The sequence below is a fragment of the Carettochelys insculpta genome, chromosome 1 (genome assembly GCF_033958435.1).
Source record: "Carettochelys insculpta isolate YL-2023 chromosome 1, ASM3395843v1, whole genome shotgun sequence".
In the NCBI taxonomy this organism is placed as follows: domain Eukaryota; kingdom Metazoa; phylum Chordata; order Testudines; family Carettochelyidae; genus Carettochelys; species Carettochelys insculpta.
Window position 1 is genome coordinate 252,842,892 of NC_134137.1, and position 25,639 is coordinate 252,868,530.

General features: G+C 41.2%; 1 protein-coding gene across 8 annotated transcripts in view; it reads right to left on the reverse strand.

Annotated features, from left to right (window-relative positions):
* The window catches only part of SOX5 (SRY-box transcription factor 5), a 422,924-nt gene that overhangs the window by 47,711 nt on the left and 349,574 nt on the right, over positions 1–25,639 (reverse strand). For all 8 annotated transcript variants that reach the window (XM_075004792.1, XM_075004831.1, XM_075004821.1 and 5 more), the window contains 2 exons: positions 12,551–12,728; positions 6,227–6,399 (listed from right to left, as the gene is read on the reverse strand). In XM_075004792.1, the coding sequence (XP_074860893.1) occupies positions 6,227–6,399; positions 12,551–12,728 (351 nt within the window). The remainder of the gene's footprint in view (positions 1–6,226; positions 6,400–12,550; positions 12,729–25,639) is intronic.

The following is a 25,639-nucleotide window of genomic DNA, read 5'->3' on the forward strand; positions in this document are numbered from 1 at the left end:
CACAGACTGCTCACTACGGGCCCTATGCAAAGCTCTTTCAAGTCAATGGAATAGTTTTGTGATTCTTTAAAGTGCTACATGACTGCTGTTTTGTTTTGTTAGGACACAGACTAACAGGGTTACCTCTCTGTTACTACATAACTCTCAATGGTGTCAGTGTGCTTTGAATTCCCCCTTCCCCACACGCGACCTTTGGGAACACCAGCTCCAATTTAAGCTGTAGAAAAAACATCATCTTATTTAAATCAGAAACTCAACTAAGAGAAATCTATAACCCCATTTTATAGCCGGTTTTTCCTTTTAATAAAGGGAGCTTGTTTTCTATTTCTCAGACAGCAGCATTGGGTAGTTCAGGATCCATCCACTCATTCACCACTGCTTTAGGGAAAAGCACAGTCTGAATTCACTTCAGCTTAACAGACCACAGCAGTTTCTGAAGGGTTAACTCAGCTGGCCCCATCCATCAGACAACCAGTGAGGCATCAGGAAAGAATGATGGATGTAAAATTATCACAGGGTTGCCACCCGATACACTTAGTGCCATTTGTAACTAACACTGGAACTGACACACTTTTTTCATTATTAAACATCCACATTAAGTCAACATTGGTCACTGTCGTTTCACGTTTGACACTCTGTTAAAGGGAAGAGACTGGTGTGTGTTGTTGGGGGAAGGGACAGCAGGAAGGATGAGAGGAGCTGGGGTGTGTGGAAATGGGAGGAAAGGCAGCCTCAATCCGCTGCTCCAAAAGCATGAGTAATAAAAACAGGCTTCTGCTTACAAGGCTGGAATAAATATTGTTACAAATAGCTCTTTAGTCACAACCCAGCAGACAAGTACATGCCAGAGCCTTTTAGAAGAGAGATGCACTCTCAGCGATAAATGAAGGTATCACAGGGTAAGAAACACTGCAGCATGTGTGCATGCACGCTTTTTGCAGTGGACTCACCCCCGAGTGTGCTCTGTGTGGGCGTGTATGCTGCCTGTATATTTTATCAGTGTGCAAAGCAGTGAGAAATTAGTTTATTTGAGGGAACATATCTGAACATATCTGAATGTATATCTGTGGACCTGTTACTATACATGTGTGTGTGTGTGTTTACAGATATGTGAGTATATACACGTGTTTACTTGTTTATGGGTCTGAGTGTATATACAGATTTTCTGACTAGCGTGTGGATTTATGTGTTAGGTATTTGCATGTATGCATGCACATGCCGTTACCTGCAGCTATGTAACTTCTAAGTGTAGCAGATTGTGCAGTTTTGCAGCTGAACAAATAGACAACAGGCCACTTTCTGATGCTGCCCACTGCAGTGTTTGATCTGGAGGAAAATTTGCACTCGTTTTGTTACATGTATAAAAGGTAATATTTTTATGTAGAGTAAATATCAAGCTACTATTAACTCTAGATCACAAGTGCAAATGTAACTATGTTCTTGGGTTTCCAAGAACCCACAAAAAACACAAATGTTCTTCTAATTTATCTTGAAGCATTTCAAAGAAAAGAATCTTAAATTTGTATGTTATTGCATTCCCACTTAAAATACACTTCAGTAAAGTCTACATTCATTACGAAGATTTCACTGAAACCTTTGAAATTAAAGTACCCATAAAATGTTAAGTTCTCACAAATCAAGGCATCCAAAAGTCCCGGTCACTTTGAAATATCTTTTCCTGCTTTTACCTCCTCTAGCACAATGCCTCTCCAATCCCACATAATTTCCCTCTGTGTCACTCCTGCATTACAGCGGAGCACACTGCCCATCTGCAGACACCATTCCAGCTAGGAACATGAAACTAGCCCCTGGATCATGAGTATGTGGAAAACAGCTTCTGAGCCTTTAACATGCACATTCATAATGACAATTACCTGCCCCTGCACCTTTCCAGCCACTCCAGAGACAGATTCTTAACAGTATGTGTTCAACTTCTCTAATCCGTCACTCTCTCGTCCAGCAACATCTGTTATCTGACATGATTTTCGTTAGCCAGATGACCACTTATCATGGGTGTGGCCAAGTTCCCGTGGTCCCATAATGTTTGTTTCAGCCACCAGTCCTGGCTCTCAGCATGCTGTAGTGTTATTTAGCTGTAATTTACATCTAGATGTCTTCTAAGAGCCCAGTAAGCAGTGGGAATGCTGGTGATGTTCTAGAAAATGGTGACCTCCTGTGGTCCGGCAAATTCTCTCCTCTGGCGCCATCAGGACCTGACCGGTGCACCAGATGAGAGAGGTTCAACTTGTAATTTAGGGCAATTCAAAAATGCAGACCTTGGCATCGTTCGGCTGGAATTACTATTGATGCAATAAAGAGACTCAGCCTGCCAGAGAATTAACTCTATAACTTTACCAAAAACACTGGGAAAAAAGGGACCCCACCACAGCACTGTGGACCCCACCATAGCACTGTGTGCCCACACTATAAAGATTAGTAACAATCCAGCAAGAAGGAAGTGATTCAGGATCATCTTGCACTCCAACACGTGGCATACACAGCTTTCTGTCAGCATACATGTAACCACTCACTAACGCATCGGTCGCAATGCCTGTGAAGCTATCCTGTTTCCACTCGTTCTGCAGGGAGTGAGGCACAAAAGCAGGAAATTCAAAGGCCTTTGGCAATTTGGTGTGTTTTCCTCTTAAATCACTAGGCTGGTCCCTACGTTTGCTTGTGTAAACCATTACAGACCAATATGTAATATTCTCAGTTTCTCCTTCTTCAGTGTCTTCTTTCTTTTTTCTGCCATGAAAAGGGAAACAAAAATCTTGGGAATATAATTTAATTGAAAGTGGCAGAACCCCGTCTCAGCTTTTTCCTAAATGCCTGGGGGAGGTCTTGATAAAAACTCTAAGCAAAAAATCTAGACCCAAACATAGGGTGACCATATCTCCCTGTCCCAAATACGGGACTGGGAGATATGGGGGGGATGGGCGGCTCCTCCCAGCTCCACCAAGCCCCAGGGAACCAGGAAGGAGGCAGCAGCTGCTGGTGCTCGCCAGGAGCCCAGGGAAGTGGGAGCCACCAGAACTCCCCAGCAGCCTCAAGGAAGTGGCAGCCACCGGCGCTTCTTGAGCCCTGGGGAAGCAGCAGCTGCTGGCCCTCCGTGGGAGCCCCAGGAAAGCGGCAGGGATGTGGGAGCCACCCACATACCCCTGAGGCTCGAGGAAGTGACTCCTGCCAGCAGCTGTGCCTGTGCAGCTGCTGGCAGAAGAGGTCAGCAGGAGGAGGGCCCAAATATGGGACAATTAGTTCCTTTTAAAAAATAAGTAGGGACACCTTTGTGGTGTCCCAAATATGGGACCGTCCCACCAAATACAGGACAGATGGTCACCCTTTGATGGTCACCCTTCCCAAATACCATTCAGCTTTGGAGAAGTTCAGATCCTGAATTGCATCAGAACTTCCCAACTGGCTATAATTTGTTCAGATGACCCAGAATGTATGGAAAGTTCAGTTAGGTTTCCAAACTTCACTGCCGGCTCCCTTTCCCTCTGCTGGGTCAACAGAAACCCACACTAATAAGTATCTGCCAACTCTGAGATCCTGCAGATCACAAGGAATTCCTGTAACTAGGACCTATCACTATAATGGGTCAAACCAGCAATGCAGATCCAAACATTACTGCACTTTTGTGGAGTTAAGATTTGTATTGAACTTCTGTGAATTCTTCCCTTCCATATTTGGGAATGAAGGCCTGGTAAAGTTTGGCAGATATTGTACAAAGAAAGCCACTGCCACTTCAAAAAACGAAAAAGCACCACCCCCCGGCAAATGCAATTATCTTCTCCTCTGGCACACCCTAAAGGAATCCTTCCTTACTCCCCCTCTCCAGCCCTTCTCTGGCAACATGAACTAGGGAGCAAAATAAATCCCAGAGCTTGTGGTGAGGGTGAGAAGCGAAAACAGAAGGGGCAAGGAGGAGCCTAACAATAGGAAAGTAAAAGAATAAAGCAAATGCAGATGGTTCTACTCCTGTTACTTAATCAAAAGGCTGTGCAAAGTCATTAGAGCCAGCATAAAGTCATGTGTTAGAACAACAGCTGATCTGTGTATTAAAGAAGATTAACTTGCAGTGCCATGGTGGAAGGCCTGGGATTATTTTATGTACTTCCATTGCTGTACAAGCCGTCAGCACAATTACTGCCCTCCGATGTGAATGACTGATCTGTAACCACAGCTAAACAGCATGCTGCTTAGGGGCCTGGGTGCTTCATGAAGATGAATTTCCATACCATCAAAGTGCTTTTAATGGCCTCCTTGATTCAACCACAAGGCCTGCTTTGCAAGTATATAGGACTCAGGATGAAGGCTTCCTGTCCAAAAGGATTTGGTCGGTTGTCACTTGACAATTCCCAGCCAGCACAGGGGAGGGCGGGGGGGGATAGGTAGAGTTGTCTCTGCTTTGGAGGATTAAAAAAAAAAAAAGGGTACAGATGCTTTCTGAATGCAACCAACTGCTGTATCCACAGCTGAATTCAATGCGCTTAACAAATAACGGCAATTTAGCTACGCTTGCGAGGAATAGCTTGAGTCACTTTGCATTAGCATCTGGCTGAGTGTTAAAGTCATTTCTACATGGGGAGCACAGAAAAGGAATTTCTGCTCCAAGCATCCTTTCAAGAATGCTTAAATATTTGAATATAAATTCCTTTGTGCTTGTGATCACTTTGCCTTATAGCTGACACTCCACTTTTACCCCCTTCCTTTTGCTTCCCTTCTATGTGAAATGCCACAAACATGATCTACTCCTCTCTCTCAATACCCAATGCCCTTATTCTTCTAAAAGGAGAATTTAGGTGCTGCCAGGCACCTACTACACTGACCTCTTTTTTCTCCCTCTTCCTTTCAGGAGAGTACATGCAATTGGAGTCATTTCTACATCATTTACACCCATGCTAGGCTGGTGAAAAAGTACAGTAGTGACAGACTCACAAGCACATTTAACATTCATTATCCGGTCTGCTGGCTTCTCACAGCTTATTGATTAAACTCCATCTAAAAACCAGAGAAACTGGAAAGCTATCCAAATTAGCAATCTGCTCATTCTGGGCAATATTGTTTGACTCACAAGCTTCCCAGGATGACTGACTTTCAAGTTATTGCTAAGTAGCTGATCATTTTTATTCTGTTTCTCTGCTTATCTGAATGAGTTACATGAGGATCTTGGAATGAAAGAGCCACCAGAACTGGGGTATCTGATAAAATTTTTTCAACAAATTCAATAATATTTCACCTTGTGGCTTTGCCTGGAGAAATATATTTGGGAAAAATAATGGAAAATATATTGTAAAAACATGTATTTGTGAGCATCTAACAAATTTTGCACATTTTTATCTTGGGTAGCACACATTTTTGTCTTCATTTCAATGAAAATGTGGCCAGGAAGAGAGCTGGGCAGGGGGAATGGGGGTACCAAGGGATAGGACAGCAGAAAATAGTCACAAGTGTTTCCTGAAAAACAGCAGGAAATTGTGAAATGTGTGACACTTATAACCCTACCCCCCACCACAACAAAACAATACTGCTAGATACAATATATACAATTGTTACCTGAGAGGATAATATTACTTTAATTGACAATTTTACTTATCACAGCTTTGTAGGTCAGTTCAAAATTAGAATAATGCAAGGGCCATCAACTCTACAATTTCTAAATTCTACTGAAAGTATTTGGTGCACTTTATATTGTCAATTCTCTGTTTTTTTCAATTGTGCTAAGTCATCTAACATGACTTGACAGTACTACATTGGAATCGTTACAAAACATCATATATGACAACCTCATATGGCTAAATACCCAGAAGCTGAGCCTGAGTATCAGCAAAGCTTATATTCCTAAAGAAGCTTGCATATTTTCAAATCCAGCTCATCTCAAAAAAGCATGTAAGCATTTCCATAAAGATTTTCACTCAGATCCAGATACTTCAAAGCTCACCTAGTCATAATACATATTGACAGCCTGGAACAGAGAATTAGTGGTCTCCAGAGTTTTCATAAGAACTTTAAGTATGTTTTAGTCTCTAGGGTCCTCATGTCTGCATGGTGCTCTTTCTTTTTTTTTGGCTACAAAAGCAGACATTCTACAAGGAAGGAAGGAGGGACACAGAGCTGGAGGAGGCGGTGAAAGAAAAGGGAAAAGAGAAGTGTGCATGTATGGCTGTGTGAACATAGAGTATGATCACCCAAGTGACTATCAGTGAAGGGAGTCTCAGGAACTGACCTTTTCCGTCCTGCAGTTATTGAGACCCAGACTATTCACAACAGCCACCTTCCCATCAAGCACCTGTTGTTCCCTCCGAAGTTGCTCCTTCATCTGCCGGGCCTCCTGGATTGCCTTGGTAACAGCATCGTGGTCATTTAAATAACCTGACGACGTGATAGAAGAAAGAATATCTTCAAAAGAAAGGAAGAAAGAAAGGAAAGTTACAAGAAAACGTTTTTGCTTTGTCAGTGAAAGTCATCAGTGCTTTCCTTAGGCACTTAATTAAATGAGAAAGACAGAGACAATGAGCAGACCCATAAACCTGTCTTTGCTTGGAAATTATGCGGCTTTTATGACAGAGCCACCTGCATATAAAGCATGAGAAACCTTAAGACTGACAGCATCACTCCAATACTTGATTCCATTAGTTTCAATGTTTACCCAACATTATAGAGATAGGCCCTGTGGATTGTATGCAGCAGGATGTAACTTGATAAGGGACGTGGGAGGCCTTGATCATGCAAGCAATCCAAAACTATTAAAAATAGACCATTTTTTCTTCCTCTTCTTAAAACTTGTGAATACATTAAAATAAACCACAGGTGGCGGTGGTTTGCTAGAGATACAAAGCACATAATGGCTGGGAAAAGAAACTTCCGCTGCTGACTGCTCCCCACCACCACCTGTCATTCAGAAATGTGTAAGAAACCGCAGCTACACAGACCTATGTTCCCACTCTATTCATGTTGCTGATAGTAGGTCAGATGTCTACAGTATTTGGCTGTGAATTCGTTGCCTAGGGTTTAGCACTCACAGGGGCTGAATTATTTCATTTTAAAATGTTAAAATCATCACCAGCTCTGCTGATGCTATTTAATTTTAAATGTGATACTTTGTCATTTTTTTCCTTTAGCATACTGTAGATTATACTTATGATCTTCATATGATTTGTAGGATGGAATACTGAAAGAAGACTTCAAGCTCTGGTCTATTTTTCAAACATCACAGGAGAAGCTAGTATGTATCATTCCTTTCCAACCCCGCGATCCCCCTCCCTCCACTACCACACATACATACACTTCTTTCTCTCTTCTAACTAGGGCATAAAAATGGCATAAAATGAATTTGTAATATGAAATTGCCCAGAAAAGGGACTTCTGTTTGTGACATGAGGCTAAATCTAACCAGATCCATTGGTGAATTGTGACAGATGGAGGGACTGTGAGACAGAAGGCAAGCACTAATCACACACAAAATGACCGGCTTGCCTCAACATGTTCCATGGATTCCAGCAAACTTTACACCCTAATCCATTTTTAGAACAAAAAACATCTGGGCCATAAATCCTCTAATCTGCCAAAACACTCTATTAAATCCCATGATTTGTTGAAAAACACTAAGATTAAAGAAAGGAAATATAAAATGGCTAACTGCCGTGTTAGGAAAGTGTTATTAATACTCTTTCTTTGTCTCAATTATGAATGTTCTGTTCCTAAAGAGCCTTGTCTAATCATGTCAGATTACACATCCTTGTTGTATTGCGAGACTCTTCTATCTGATCCACTGATTGCCAAAAACTGCAGAACATTGTCTTGCTGCTTAAAACATTTCAGTGGAAGAAGCTGATGTCAGATTAGTTCAGTGCTGTACTGCTGTTGTTCCACCCCCCACCCCAAAAAAAATGTAATCGAATGAACCTGGCATTCTGGTCTCCTTTAGAGAATTGAAAGCAAAAGTTTCTGAAAACTCTGGCTATAGAGGGAGCAGATCAAAAAGACTCTTTCAGTTAGGTATCTTGAAATACTGGGAGTTTTACATACAATTAATTTGATACACATAACTTATTTTTATCAAATGACCTAGCTCAGTGAATACAGGGTAATGACAGCTTTTCTGGTGTTAGGAAAGATGTAATCCGTACCTCGTAAATGGCATCATACTTGTTCCCCCCCAACTTTTTTTTTTTTTGAGGTGGAGGGAGGAGGCAGGGGAAGGGGAAAAGGACTGGTCCCTACCTTAAAAAGTCACTTGGTCATTTCCCCAACGTGCGTCTCTTATTGACTGAGTTTGCATTTGGTCAGAATAAATTAAAGAGAAAAAAAAAATCCCAGTGACACTTAAAAATAGCAGTGCTCTTGACTAGGAGAGGTATAATTGTTATAATCTGTATTATAGCTCAGATCTGGAATTCATGCCCCTTCCCAGACCATTTGCTTTTTTCCCTGAATGCTGCTGCCTTTGAGAAAGTTTGGCACACATTAGTGAATAAAAGAAAAAAAAACACAACCTACTTATGTTTTTTAATATCTGCCAATCTGCTGGTATGCAGAGAAAAGATTAATATAGAAGCAAGCTGAATGTAAATTGTTTTTGTTTAGGATACAGGGTGACTTACTGACAGAAAGACACAAAATGCACTTAGTTACAGGGTTTGTCAAACCAGTAGCTAGATGTTGGAGACAACGGGGAGTGGGGAGTGGTGACTTGTTTTTGTTTTTCATAGGTAGGCATATGCCTGCTTCTGAAAAGAAATGCCGGTTTCAAAGTTGTATGTGATGCCACTTATAGCATGAATTTCAGGCAGTGTGCATGGATCTAACCAAAGGGCCACACACCATGGCTACGTCTACACGTGCAGCCAACATCGAAATAGTCTATTTCGATGAATAACGTCTACACGTCCTCCAGGGCCGGCAACGTCGATGTTCAACTTCGACGTTGCTCAGCCCAACATCGAAATAGGCGCAGCGAGGGAACGTCTACACGTCAAAGTAGCACACATCGAAATAGGGATGCCAGGCACAGCTGCAGACAGGGTCACAGGGCGGACTCAACAGCCAGCCGCTCCCTTAAAGGGCCCCTCCCAGACACAGTTGCACTAAACAACACAAGATACACAGAGCTGACAACTGGTTGCAGACCCTGTGCCTGCAGCATAGATCCCCAGCTGCCGCAGAAGCAGCCAGAAGCCCTGGGCTAAGGGCTGCTGCCCACGGTGACCATAGAGCCCCGCAGGGGCTGGAGAGAGAGCATCTCTCAACCCCCCAGCTGATGGCCGCCATGGAGGACCCAGCAATTTCGACGTTGCGGGACGCGGATCGTCTACACGGTCCCTACTTTGACGTTGAACGTCGAAGTAGGGCGCTACTCCTATCTCCTCATGAGGTTAGCGACTTCGACGTCTCGCCGCCTAACGTCGAAGTTGGTGCCGCTACTTTGAAGTAGCGTGCACGTGTAGACGCAGCTCATATGTGCTACTTCACCAGCTACATGCTCTACATTATTTCTGATATAAATGTGCATGCTCCCATTGGCTAGCTACAACTTACTATTGTGAACACAGTGAAAACAAAGTCTGAAGGATGGGCTTTGAAAGGTGGCTGCAAAGTGAATTTAGTAGCAGGAAAAAGGTGGCCAGGCTGTCTCAATTTCAAGAGAGTTGGCTTAAGCCCACCCACCTAGCTTAGAAAAGGCCCGCTCTTCTTGTGGGCAGCCCTGGAGACCAAAGTCCTTTTTTTTTTTAAATAATCCAGAGGTCAGAGACAGCATGGTCAATGGCCTTGCAAGTTTCCTAACCAGTGCGCTTCAGCCCTGGTTCTGGAGTGAGCTACTTCTCAAGGTAAGAAGAAGGTAGTTCAGTCTACCTACCCATTTAGTACCTGGCCTTTTGGCTTACATTGACAACCAAGTTGTCGACTATGTCATGTGCAAACTTCTGCTGGGGGCGTAACAAAGATCAGCAGCTCATTTTGTTAAATTCAACAAAGACTCAATGCTTGATACTTGCTTTTGCTTAAAGCAACTGTGGCTGGCTTGAACTAGTTACCCAGCAGTAAAAGACTGCAAACCATTACCAAGCCTCTGAATCATCCAGCCCTCTACAAAGGACAATTTTTAGACAGAAGCAGCCTCAGTCTGTCCATTTCTTGGGTCACATTTAAAGACAGCTTATCTTATACATTACGCACGATGATACCGTTCAGCTGGCAACCTCAAAAAGTCACTATCTGTTTTTGTAGCTAGGAGATATAAAGCAGTGAACTCGATGTCATTAACAATAACTTAAGTATGTTATCTTTTGCTCCACAGTTTTCCATGGTTTATTAATGGTATAACACATTAATTCGTCTTACAAGAGTGACCTTTAAAGCTCCATTCATCCTCACAGCTTTTATCCAATTACATTAACACTCATTATAGGTACAGTGTTTCAAAATCTGCATTTTGTTAAAAGGATAAAAGTAAATTGCAGGGATCTCACATCTACGCAAAATTCCAGGGGTGGAGGAGGAGGAGGAGAAGTGACTGTCTACCACTAGGATGCAGGTCAAATTATTACCCCTATGCTTAAAACTGCTCTTCACTCTCTTCAGGACAAAGGTTTTAGAGTAAAAAAAATGAAAAGTCAGCACAATGTACATAGAGAGCACCAGGGTCAAACAGACTAAAGAAGCAAACACATTACTAACTTAGCAAGTTAAATAGTGTACTTTTAATAAGAATAATGCATAATAAATCATGATTTAACAATGGGATATTTATGAAACACTTATGGAGTTTTAGAGAATGTCATTCCAGATAAAGCAATTTTCCTTTGTACGTTGGCCATATAAGTATGTTCTCTATTTGGTGCATGTAATCATAATTCCCATCAGTCTGGACGCTGAGAGAAGGGTAAGACTACACACATACACATTTTAAACTCTGGGTATAAATGTGGTTCTTAATGGTGTATGCACAGCTGGACTATAATCCACAGTGGATTTGGGTGAAGTATATGTCCGTTCATAGGCAAAGAGAATGGATGTTTCAAACAGCTTCAGTGCATTGCAATGGAAAGATCATAGGAACAGCCAAACTGGATCAGATTTACACTCCATTCATCCCATTATCCTGTCTTCAAAAATAGCCAGAATAACTGTTTCATAGGCAGATGCAAGAAACCCCACAACAAGCAAATGTAGAATATTCTGCCATTTCCCCCATGAAGGTCTAAATGCTATCCACAATAGTTAATGATTAATTTACACCATGAAATCACAGTTCAACTTTCAGTAGAACCTAAGTGTTACACACACCTTGGGAATGCAAGTTGTTCATAACTCTAACGTGTTCTTTATTCCAAACAAAACATGATGGTTGTTCTTTGACAAGTTTACACTGACTTAATACAGCTTTGAAACATTCCAGCACAGATAAATGCTGCTTTCTCACTCCATTTTAGTAATTTACTTTTAACTTGGTACAGTACTGTATCTGTTTTGTTTGTTTGTTTGTTTTTTGTTTTTGGTCTCTTCCATGATTGTGGTATATCTAGTTCCAAATGAAATGAGTAGTTGGCTGGTCAGTTTGTAATTCTGGCATTCATAATCTGAGGGTCTACTGTATATTAAACCACTTTGTACATTGAACTGGAAATATTATAATTACAGTGGGTGTGTCTGCATGTTCCTTATGCATATAAACAGTGTTTATTTTGTCCCGGTACTGAGTATCAGCACCTTGGTGGCCCCAGCTGTGGGACTGGTTGTGGGTAGGGGAGCTGCCTGAGTACCAGCTCCTCTTTTTTTTTTTAAACAAGAAAAGCACTGAATATAAATACAAACCTAAAGGAAATGGCACCCATGCACCTGCACATGTTCTCTCTCCCCCTTTTAATATAAAGCGTTTGTGAAATATAAAGTGTCAATAACAGCAGAACCATTTATTGTTTAAAAGTCACAAGGGCGGCAGTTTTGAAGTGAAGGAAGGAATAAAAATTTATTACAGAACATCGCTAAAAGCAGCTAGACCAATTATTTTCAAGATACAATGTAAAGTATATTTTGAAATGTAGCTGGTTACTTTTTAGTCACCCATTAATATTACTCCTGCTAGATTAAGCTAAGATAATGCCCCACAAAGCTTTTCTGTGGACTGTTGATTAAACCTGCAATTTTCTAAGGAACTGTATCCACATGTAGACACATAACTCCTACAGTTTTTTTTAAGCTTATTCATCAGTTGGTTGTGATTTCAAATGACACTGGCAAATGGCTGAATCACTGTAATACAGTGGTAGCCGTGAAAACAATGAAAACACCATCATTTATGATTTGTTATGATACAGAAATACCTGAAATAACATCAGTTTTTCGCATGCTGAATGTGGAGAGAGTTAAGAGACTGATCATGCTCTTCTGACATCATGGAGAACTTTTCCACTGACTTCAGTGAATGAAACATCAGGCTCCACCTTTGATTTATTCTCTACCATTGTGTGGCAATGGTTGGCAAATGCAGATTTTTGTTTTTGTGCTGACTCTGTGCTGCATCAAGATAAACAAAAGAAAACAAACTTACCTATTGTGTTAACTCTGGCCGAAGGACTAGCTAATGTTGCGGGTACAGAGGATTTGAGTGAACTGGTCCCACTATTTATTCTCAGAGCTGGCATATGGGGAGAGGTGGGCGATGTTGGAGATTTTCCCTCGGATGTCTTGGGTTTAGCTGAGAGGTTCAGTGGCTGGGCCACTTCATCCTATAATAAGCACAAGATTAAGCAAGCTACAATGATGGTGCTCTTGCCATAGTTGTATCAAAACACACATAATCACTTTCCATTCATGTAAAGTTGCAAACAAGTGATCTTAATAATACATCAGACAACATTTCCTATGGTGCCATCATGTTATGTTAGCTGAGAATCAAAATGACTCATGAATTGGAGAATCACCACCCTGGAATTAGAGAACATTCTTTATTCTCACAGTGTGCATACAGTTTCCCCCAAATTTGCATGTACATGATGCATAGTAACACAATCCAAACAGGAGGGCTATTACAACAATATTGCGTATTTTTTAAAAAAACTTGAGATGGGTAGAAAAAGAAAAATTAAGCACAGCTTTTGTCTAAAATTCAACCCAAACCCAAATTTGATTAGTAAATATTGATTTTATGTTTTTATTTTTGTTTTTCTCTGCTTTTGGTACTTGTGAAAATCAGAGCAATCACTTTTATATCATGGGTATTTTTTACTCAGTCAGAAAACTAGAAAATCTCAGAACTAGAAAATCTGTTTTTGTGCTAGTTGCAGCTTCCAATCTCCATCATGGGTTTGCATATTTTATAACAAGCATCTGGACTTTTGGATGTTTATAAGAAAGTTTAGAGATTTTCTAATAGTTACCATGGTGTGTGTACCCTGAAAACATGGGCCAAGTTCATGAAGAGAGTACAGTTACGAGTGAAATCACTAGGAGTTATACTTGCTTTGTCCAGCTAAGAGATTGAGTGTGTGCATATAAAAAGTCACATGCTTTATTTAGACTCTAATGAAATGCAAATGAAGGATCAGAAAAGCTGCTTTCTATCCTTGCAGAGAAGATAAATAGTTAACATTTAAATTTATAGTAACATAGAGAAAGCCATACTAGTCTATATACTATCAAAACAAAAAAGCAGTCCAGTAGCACTTTAAAGACTAACAAAATAATTTATTAGGTGATGAGCTTTTGTGGGACAGTCCCACTTCTTCAGATCATAGCCATAGCAGAACAGAATTCATAAATCTGAATTACCCACCAGGAGAAATAAAAATACAAATCGACAGGGCCTGATGAATACCCAGAGACCAGCTACTCCAAGACAGTCCCAAAAAAGCCAAGAACAGAACACCACTGGTCATTACCTATAGCTCCCAACTCAAACCACTGCAACGCATTATTAAAAACTTACAACCTATCCTTAATCAGGATGCCACACTCCAGAAGGCCCTAGGTGACAGGCGTATTCTGTCTTACAGACAACCTCCCAACCTTATGAGGATTCTCACCAACAACCACAGTCTATACTGCAGGAACACCAGTCCTGGAACTTTTCCTTGCAACAAAGCCCATTGCCAACTTTGTCCACATATCTATTCTGGAGATACCATCACTGGACCTAACCAGGTTGTTCACAGAATCACAGGCACATTCTCATATTCCTCAACTAACATCATATATGCCATCATGTGCCGACAATGCCTAGATGCTTTGTATATTGGACAGACTTCAAACTCTCTTAGACAAAGAATTAATGGGCATACAACAGAAATAAAAACACTCCTGATCCACAAACCAGTCAGCCACCACTTTAATGTAGTGGGCCATTCTGTTAACGACCTGAAAGTTTGAGCCTCACTGAAGAGGAATTTTCACAACACTTTGGAAAGAGAGGCTGCTGAACTCTCTTTTATATTCAAATTCGACACATTAACATGTAGTCTGAAACGGGATGGGACTTTTTAGGTCATTATAGGGGCTCTTTTGCATACTTGGCTTAATCTATTTCTTGACTCCCTCCCCCCTTCTGTCCCTCTACTCTCTGATTTGCTAATCTTGATTACTATTTTTGGTTCTCTGTGCCTTAAATATTGAGTCTGTTCTGGTATGGCTATAGTCTGAGGAAGTGAGTCTGTCCCATGAAAGCTCATCACCTAATAAATTATTTTGTTAGTCTTTAAAGTGGTGGACTGCTTCTTTGTTTTGATTTAAAAATATTTTGAATATAATTTCAATATAATCTTAATATCATACCTTCCTCATACTTGTCTGCATCTTGTGTGCTTCATACTGTCATATCACAACAAAACAAGGTGCTAAATATTTCCTTACTTCTCTGCATCTTGTGAACTAAGAAGCCCATCTTTTAAGTAATGAAATTAATATTTAATCCCATGCTCAAAATGTTGCATGGACCCTATTACAGATATAACAGGAATGATTCTAGTCTCTCTTCATAAGCTTTACATTTAAGAAAGTCTATTTGCTCCTATGAAATTTCTCCTGACTGATACTAGTGAGCAATCAGAATCAGGATCATAATGTAGGATTGATAAATATAGCTGAAAGTCCACTAGAACTTTTCCCCTTTACTGCTGGAGTAGTTGCAGCTATAGTAATACTAATTCTGGTCCAAAGAATGCAATATGCTGCAGAGTAAGCAAGGAAATTTCCCGTAGTCTATACTGCATATGGAAATGTTACATAAATATGAATGTCTTCATCATCATGCAACCTACTTGTAATTCTGCAATGCACTGTTATGCCGCCTTTCAATTATCTCAGATAGGCAAGCTTCTGAGTTAAGTGTCTTTATTATATATGAATGTATTTGATTACTTTTATACTTTCATAATCATCATAGTTAAAATGAATTAAAGTGGAATAAACAAAATGATCAGGGAAATAAAGAGACAAAAATGTTGCCTTTAAAGTGATGGTTAAGTTCTTCGATATATAGTATTCCCCGTGAAGAACGATCAAGAAAAATATAAGTGGGTAAAAGTTTCAAGTGTCAAAGTGATTTAGTAGATTTAGGAGCCCCGCCCCTCCCCACCCCTTTTTTTTTTGGCAGTGACTTAGCTCACTTCAGAGTACTTAGTATCTTTCCAAGACACTTAGCTCCTTAGAAGTGTCTGGAAATTTTGCCCCATTCAATTGATATTTTTGACATGTATATATTTACTATACTAAGAATCCATTTCACTAAGACTAAGCAATACACATCCAGTCCTGATGGTTGCTTGACCTAACAAACCCAGCCACCTGTGTTGATAAAATGTGCCAGACTAACATCTCTGGAGACGCAAGTCCTCCATTTAGCACAGATCAAAAGGAGCAATACAAACTTCCCCACTAACTTTTATAAGTTCCCTTCAAGAGAGGTCAGTTTCCATGTACACTCAATTCTTGACCTCTGTTATAAGTGCCAAAGAAAGGGTTGGTTAGGTTCAGATATGGTGATGACCTCTGTGAAGAAATGTCTGTCCAATGAAAACCTGAGACCACCAGCTCATTTCATACAGCCCACCACAAAGTCATCAGATGGGAATGGCTTTCACTGACCACACAGACTTAGGCTGGATTCAAACCTACAAATTAGAGATGAGGGCCCCATACCCTTCCTCTTTATAACGTAGTTGGTCTATGCAGCCCACTGAGCTTAAATTCCTTTGTTCTCTGTGTCTCTCTTTCTTTTCCCTGCCTCCCTGATTCCCAGACACCCTCTTATCCCCCCGCCACCACCCACTTTTATTTCTGGTGTGAAGTTCAAAGCTTTTTCATTAGTTCTCAAAGCAATTTTAGTTTTTGGCTGAAACATGGAGATATACTCATTTCATAGAGCCAGACAGGAACTTGAGAGTTCACCGAGTCCAGTCCAGACTCAGGGGACCAAGTCACCATCCCTGCCTTTTTTTGTTTTTAATCTAGCCTTTCCCTGGCTCTTGAAAGGCCCCCTCAAGGACTGAGCTCACATCCCTGGGTTTACAATGAACTAACCACTGAGCTATCACTCCCCAACATAATGTGGTATCTCATGTAATGCATGGTAGAAATGGAGGTGGGGATCTTTCTGTCTGATTTACTCTAACATGGAACTGTCTGTGTTGTAACTATACATGGTGCTTAGAATGCTCTTCTTCATTCAAGTCATCCCAGCTTTCTCTGGAGCCAAGAAGTGTAAGGCCTTGTGGAAATAACAGAAGCCAACAGTTCCAGAGCTGATAAATGTCATTCCAAATTGCCCCTTCATTCATTTTCATTGTGTGTTCAGGCTAATGTTATAGTAATTGGAGGTCACAGAAACTTAGGAGAATGAATGGACTATTTTGAGGTATTACAGTAAATTCTTTCAGATCCAGCAGCCCTGGGACCAGAAAGTTGACAGATATTCAAATATTTAGGCTAAGATAGAGGTATACGAAGTAACGCATAACACTAAAGAAAAACAAGATTAGATATTAAGACACCAACGAAAATGTATGCAGAGTACTTTACTTACCAACTACAGGAGTATTGTACACTGTCAACTTATATTGTATTTGCTATATTTATTTGTATTTACTTTCACTATCCTGTACTTATGGAAAATGTAACTAAATGTACTTATGGTTAAAATGCCAGTTATTTGAGGAGTTCCGGATGATAGAATTCCAGTTAAGACAGAGTTTACTGCACACATATTTAAAACATGACATTACTGTACCATTCAGAGTTCATAATATTTTACCGCTCTTATTTCAAAAGGCCCTATCAAACCCATATATAGACTGAAATGCCATTACAAATCCAGTCTGAGAGGTCAAAAATTCAGAGTCAGATCATTCGGATCCATAAAAAAAATGTTTTGGGATTTGGTTACAGTGTACAATTGTTCCAAAGGTGAAGATCAACAATACAACCTTCACTCAATATTTGATAGAACATTTTATCCTTTTTGATTTTCAGACCTGCTTTCAGATCTCAGGGCCATAGGGCCTGCTCTCAACTCCCTCAGTCTAAACTGGCAAGAGACACATTTACATTTTTATTGATTTACACTGGTGTAATTGAGAGGACAATTTGGCATTCTGCCTTTTTACCATTACTTTTAACCAATACAGTTGCAGCTACTACTTTGTCATCTTAAAAACTAGGGGGCTGCTTTTCATTTACACTGAGGGCCCTTTACACTGCTCTGATAATATAAAGGGGCCTCATGTAAATAAAAATCAGACCCAACAGGACCAATCCATGTAGAAAGTGCCTTTAAAGAGGGACAGAGTTTTTTTAGGTGGATCACAGAATCTAACATGACTCCTGACACTTATTTTATTAGAGGAAATCCAACACTGATTGATCCCTGTGTAGCCGCCATGTCCTCTCTCTCTCTCTCTGGCTGTGTCTACATCAGCCACCTCCTTTTGGAAGGGGCATGTTAATGAGGGAGTTTGAATATGCTAATGAGGTGCTGCCATGAATATGCAATGCTCCATTAGCACAATGGCGGCCACAGCGATTCAAAAGTGCCATTTTGGAATTGCGTGCTGCCTGTGTAGTGGGGGCCTTTTCAATCGACCCCCAGGACTTCGAAAGCCCCTTCTTCCCATTTGTTTTGGGAAGAAGGGGCTTTCAAAGACTGGGGGGTTGTTTCGAAAGGGCCCCAGATACATGAGCCGCACGCGATTCAAAAGTGGCACTTTCGAATCGCCGTGGCTGCCATTATACTAATGAGGCACTGCACATTCATGAAAGTGCCTCATTAGCATATTTCACACTTCCTCATTAACATGCACCTTCCGAAAGGAGGGGGCCGTGTAGACACAGCCTCTCTCTCTTTCTACCCCTCGCCTCTGCCCACCAACTCATGCACTGGTATGAACAGGCCCAATATTTTTCTGAAGAACTAACAAAGTCAAACATTTATTTATATATTCAGCCCTAATGATTAATGCTTAAAACAGAAGACACTAAGACCTAGAAGTCTTGTAGTAATATAAACACAGATGTGATGAAAGTGAAATATGATCTCGATTAAAGGGCATGAAATGTTTCCTTTAAAAAGTGGCATATTTGGCTAACAAAACAAAACAAAACAAAACAAAAAATTAAGAAATAGCAATGCAGGAGCAAAAACATGCCAGTAAGGCTGCTGAAAGGAACTATGTTCAGTAGAACCAATGCATTGTAATGGAGATTTCAGCCCCTTTTGCCATGGTACTATCAGCAGAGAATTCTTTTAAAACTACCTTAGTGGTTTGCTTTCCTTTGTTGAAAGCTCATCAAAAGCCATACTAGAGATGAACTCAAAACCTCATTAACTTTGGAACCATAGGGATGTCAGATTCTAATTCTCATCTAAGTTTTTACAGCTGGTTCCTAGCCCTACAACGGACAAAAGCAAAACTCCAGTTTTGAATCCTGAAACTCCTTTTGGGAGGGAGGAGGAAGAGGGTGTAGAGAACATGTGCAGAGATCAGGGAATTCAAGATCCAAGATCTGAATTGTATTTCTTGGAATCACCTGGATTTGTAGAGCAAAACCCCCATGAAGTCAATGGGATTTTTGTGTGCATAAGGATTTTAGCAGGGAGAGCAGTCTCATGTTCTGAGTCTCTGTCTTGCTTAGTAAAATTCATGCCACTTCATATGGTTGTAAATGAGGGGAAAATGGCTGAGTTGGATGAGTGCACCGGTGGGGTGGGGCAGGGGTGGAGAGAAGGAGAGGGAGATCAAGTACTTCCACTGGACTTTCAATAATCAGATTCTTTTCACATATTAGATTAATTTACTGTTAAAATACAGCTACTAAAACACTGTGTTGTGGTATAATCCCAAAGAACTGCACCCCTCAACAGCACCAACAGAAGGTCTCGGTTGCACAATTTATTACAAAATCATGAACTACACTGTACATCATCTAACTGGCAATACAAATGTGCTTAAATGGCCTGGCATAAGCACAGCCTAGTGTGCTCTACTAAAGCGGCTTTTCATGACCTCTGGGAACACATTCACCACATTCTGCTGCCTATCTAAATGTCCTTGACGGTACATATTACAGCCAAATGAATTAGAAACAAGAAGCCAAAGAGAGGGTTTCTCAAAGAATACGTCCCCCACCCCTCCAGAAACAAAGCCATGGCCCCACTTCCCCTCCTTCTCTCTCCTTCATGGAGATCTTCATTTCAACAGAAATGCAAAGTATGGAGCATTTACTGGTGTGTTTGGGCAGAAGACAATGTTGCTATTGTTGCACTATGAACAATACACCCAGTCACTGGCCTGGCCATGCAGTCATGAGCTTATCCAGAAATGTTTAAGCAGTAAATATATCAATAGCAGGAGTGCAATTGCACACACACAAATGAAACTCTTCAACATCCTTGCCCTCCCGCCCCAAGACTACAGCTGTGTCCACACAGAATTGCACTAGCAGTTCTTTTTCTTTCTCCATAGTCACTCATGAAATTATCAGTGGCGATAATAAGAAGCTGAGAGGTAAAAGTAGTTGTGAAACATGCTGTATAAATGAATCATACTGCTGATATTATCCTCACTGATTAAATAATTGTATTAAATTAAGCAGGAACGTTCAAATGACAGGATGGCTGCATTAGATAATGTTCATCTGCAGCTGTACCTCCTCCTGCCACATTTCCAAGTTTTGATTAAGAATAATGCATCCCTTTCTCTAGAGGTGAAAATCCATGTATCTATACAGAGACACAACAAGACAGGGAGGGAAACAGAGAAACAAACCCCTGGGTCATAACAGAATGATACAAACAGAAGATTTTAAAAAAATCATAGAAGTGGCAAATTATTTTTGGATGCAGTAAAAGTACTAAATCATATTTTACATCTGTGGATGCACTGGAGCAGGTCCAGAGGAGGGCAACAAAACTGATTAAGGGGCTGGAGTACATGACTTCTTAGGAGAGGCTTAGGGAATCTGGGCTTATTTAGTTTTCAGAAGAGAAGAGTGAGGGGAGATTTGATAGCAGCCTTCAACTTCCTGAAGTGGGATTTTAAAGACGATGGAGAGAGGCTGTTCTCAATAGTGACTGAGGGCAGAACAAGGAACAATAGTCTAAAGTTACAGAAGGGGGCGTGTAGGCTGGATATTAGCAAAAACTGTTTTCACCAGGAGAGTGGGGAAGCACTGGAATGTGTCACCTAGGCTGCAGCTACACTACTAGATAAATTTGAATTTCTTAATATCAATTTTGTAATTCTGGAAATTTTAAATCCAATTTTGACCATCCCTAGGATGCCGTAAAGCATGCAGCGAGGAGATGGAGCCAAGAGACCACCTCCATGAACTAGGGAAAGTGCTGGCTGCATGGCAGGATTGGCGTGGGAGCTACTTGAATGGGGGAGCAAAGAGTGCCTTTTCCCTGGGAGATTCACGTTGAATTCTAGCACCCTAAGTCATCTTCCTTCTGGAGTTTCCCTGGGGCAATGCAGCTCTCTACCACCTTCAACATATGACCACCTAAATGCAAAATTAGTCCTTTGCCCTTTCTTCCACTTCCAACCAGGACGAGGATTTTAAGCCTGCAGATTCCTGGCCAAACACATTAGCTGGGTGTGAATAGCTCTCGGAATTCTTTGTTTGACTCCCTGGGAACCCTCTGCTCTTCCCCTCTCTACTCCTTAAGCTATTTTTTGTGACAGAGATCTGTTCCACTGTTTTTCCTTTGTATCTGGTGTTCTGATTTCCACATGTTTTATACATAATTCCTGAACAGATGGGGGAGGAACAAGCAGAGCTTGTCTAGCAGCTTGCAGGCAAATCCTACTTTCTACCATCCTTAAACATGGAAGGACCTGATTGTAGTTATCATCAGCGTGCCTGGGTATCACGGGGAATATAGGATGCCTCAAAGCTATATTCCATGGAGGCCCTCTGAACCACAGCACACAGATACAGGAGAAGGGCAGGCTGGAAGAAACCTGAGGGTGAGTCCACAAGGACTCAGGTCCACCAGTCTCCTCAAGAAGTGGATGATGGCCCCAAGCCCCACACAGCCAAAAGATAGTAGTGGTGGTGGTGGTGGTGGTGATGGAGGAATTCTTCGGTTTATGTTCAAGAAGATCCCAAGAGCATAATCTTGTTTTGGCCTCCCACCCCAATTGCATTGTGTAAACTGGTCAATGCTCTTGAGGGGATTCAATACTACTCTGGAAATGGACTCTAAAAAATGTATCGGCAGTGTGAGTGTTTTGCTAGGATCTGTCCTCTGGGAGTTCCCAATGATGTTGTGCTAACACCACACACAGAAGTGTACATGTTAGCAATGCGTAACGTGGTATGTGTAAAATAAAAACTTTTTGTTAATTCTTAAAACCAAAGCTAAACTGAACCATGTACAAGGGTTTGAAATGTTTGCAAACATACTTCTGCTTCTATCTGGGCATGGAAGTACCAGCCAAACATCAGAAAGCCTCTCCTTGATGTGTCTACACAGCACCCCCCTTTTGAAAGGGAAATGCTAATGAGACACACTGGGATATGCTAATGTAGCACTACAATGAATATGCAGTGCCTCATTAGCATAATGGCGGCTGCAACACTTTGAACGTGCTGTTTTTGATCACGCATGGCTTGTCTCCATGGGGTCCTTTCGCAAACACCGAAATCCCCTTCTCCCTATAACCAAATAGGAATAAGGGGGTTTTGACGTCTGCGGGGTCCTTTTGAAAAGGATTCCGTGTAGACAAGCTGCGCGACCTAAAGCAGCACTTTGAAAGTGCTGTGGCCGCCATTATGCTAATGAGGTGCTGCATATTCATTGCAGAGCCTCACTAGCATATCCCAATGTGTCTTATTAACATCCCCCTTTTGAAAAGGGGGTGCTAGCGTAGACATTGCCCTTGTGACATCTCCAAGTGAGCTGCAAACATGAGGAAGTGTGCAAAGGCTGGCCCTTGTGAATGTTCTAGGCCATATTGCTCACTAACGCATATTACACAGAATAATCTTCAGATAAACATGTCATCTATCAGTCTGAGTCTGATAAATATCTGGACCTGGGGATACTTAGTCTAACCAACCCAAACTTCAAACCTCTATATGATAACCACCCTCAATATAAATATGTTTTATTGCTAATACATTGCTGTTTAGGCAATTGTTTTCCTGTTTGATTGGAGTAGCAGGAGCGCTAACAGCCACATCTTTGAGAATGTTGCAGGTAAATGTCTGGTATGGAACTGGGAAGAATTAAAAGCACAATGTCCTTTAACATTTGCTTATGACTTACTGGGTACATCTACACTAGCCGGCTATTTCGAAGTAGCTGGCACAATGTCAAAATAGCACGCATCTCGTCTACACGCACCGTGTGCTATTTCAACACTGAAATAGATGTTAGCCGGCGAGACATCGAAATCGCTATTCCTATCCGAAGATGAGAATAGGGCCCTACTTTGACATTTAACGTCCAAGTAGGGCGTGTGTAGATGATCCGCATCCCACCACATCGAAACAGCGGGGTCCTCCATGGCGGCCATCAGCTGAGGGGTTGAGAGACGCTCTGTCCAGCCCCTGTGGGGCTCTATGGTCACTGTGTGCAGCAGCCCTTAGCCCACGGCTTCTGGTTGCTGCTGCTGCTACAGCTGGGGGTCCATGCTGTGTGCACGGGGTCTGCAACCGGTTGTCAGCTCTGCGGACCTTGTGCTGTGCAGGCTGAGTGTTAAGGGAGCAGCTTGCTGTTGCCCCAGAAGGGCTAGTCCACCCTGTGACCCTGTCCGCAGGCTTTCCAAGCCCCCTTATTCCGATCAGGGCTGCTTTTGTGTGTAGACATTCCCCTGCAGGGCTCATTTCGATGTAGCACTTTACTACATTGACTTTGAACGCCGATGGTACCAGCCCTGGAGGATGTGTGGATGCTACGCCTAGAGATAGCTGATTTCGATTACGCTACATCGAAGTAAGTTATTTCTACGTAGTGTCCCAGTGTAGATGTAGCCACTATGAACATGTAAGACCCTATCCTTCCACACATCACATATGAAAATTTTATTTGATAACTTAAAATGAGACCAATCCTGAAGTCTCACATTTCAGAGACAGTTTAGCCTCTATGTAAGTTATGTGGTGTTTGACCCATTCTGAGAAATACCTACTATTGGATGCAGATACAAACTGAGCCAAAGAAGTGACATATAGTTCATGGGGTGAGGGGCAGAGGAGGAGGAGGGAGCTCATTTAGTCTTTATGACACAATTGGATCCTCTGGATAACATTTAATTCTTCCCTAAACAGGTTCAGGTTAGCTGCTAAACAAAAAGAGTGTCTCAGACACAGATCAATATCAATAGGGATTGACACAAATATTCACGAGAAGCCAAGAACTAATTATTCAGGCTTTTAACAGTACAAAATATTTTACACAAAGTAAAAACCACCAGAGAGACTCACAGAAGGGGGATTGTCCTAAAAGGAATAATTTCTGTCAAACAGCCCTGTTGAAATACAGACAAGAGGACAAGAAAAATATTTTTCAGCAAATCTCTTCACAAGTATTTGTGATTTTAAAGCTCATATCTCAACATCATTTTCCTCATTTTATAATAGGCGTTACTGAGGCACAGAATGGCTAAGTTAGTTGCTTAATCACATACAAGAGAGTAGCAGAGTAAAGAATGACAACACAGGGACTGCTGGACTGGATTGGATCAACAGTTCACTGACTTCAGTTTCCTGCCCCAAACATGGTCAGCTGCTTCAGAGGAAAGGGTAACAAACAGTGGGTGGTTGTGGGACAACCTGGCTCTAGGGAATAGATCCCTCACAACTCCCATTAACTAGTGATTGGTTTATGTCCTGAAACATTAGTGTTTGTACCTTTCCAAAACACGTAGGCTATCTTTTAATTCCTAACAATTAACAGTTGACACAGAACCTTGGAATCCTGACTTTCACTCTTCTGTTTTGACTACTGTATATTCCGTATCTGTACAAAAGCATGTTTATAAAAAGGAGATACAGCAGCTCCCTGACCGGACTGAACTCAACGGCTACTCCCTCCCTCTGGCTAATAATGGTCAGGAACTGCTAGGCAAAATCAATAGTGATGTACCAGAAAACAAGAAACCTCAAAAGGAAAAGGAGAACCTGGAAAGAAATAAAACAAGATTCAACAAAGCCAAACAGCATTACAAACTGGTACATATTAAATGAACAACAAGAAAACAAGCCACACTGATCAAAGTCTGCCACCTCCTCTCCTCGGTAGAAGACATGTCCTCTGAGAGCGTATCACCACCTCAACCACACACCTACAAAAGGAATTAATTTCAAAAAGATGATGGACTAAAGCACAACGTATCAAAACAAATTAGCAACAAACCCTTCATCCTGCTGTGGTCATGTAAGATAGGAAAAATGTTGCATGGAACCCCAAATTCAGAAAAATAGTGGTTGAAACTTTAGAAGATACAAGTCAAAAAGAGCGTTAAGAAAAAATAAATTCAAATAGCCTGTAAAACTCACAGTGGACTAACATATTCCTTTTCAAAAAGCAACCTATGCTGTCTCTGACTTATGTCTATAAAGAGTAGATAGAGTTTACATCAACATACAGACAGCTATTATACAGGATACCGATATGCTGTGTATAGATACAGATGGGGTATATTTATTTATGGATATGTACAACTATGAAAAGACTCTCTAAATATGATTTCCTTCTGTAGCAATAATGTGGTTGACAATTTAATTGCCAAACTCTTACTAGATTTTAAAAGATAAACTGTGAACACAAAACTCAGATATTAAAAATAAAACATGCTCACTCCATGTTACTATCTCCCTCTATGATTACTAAAACTGAAGTGATTTTATTTCTTACTATTTATATAGCTTATTTAGTTTTTGCATTTAACTCCATCTGAATAACACACTTAAGCTGTGTCTACATGCGTCGGGCGCTATTTCGAAGTTAACTTCGACGTTAGGCGGCGAGACATCGAAGTTGCTAACCTCATGAGGGGATCGGCATAGCGCCCTACTTCGACGTTCAACGTCGAAGTAGGGAACGTGTAGACGATCCGCGTCCCGCAACGTCGAAATTGCCGGGTCCTCCATGGCGGCCATCAGCTGGGGGGTTGAGAGATGCTCTCTCTCCAGCCCCTGC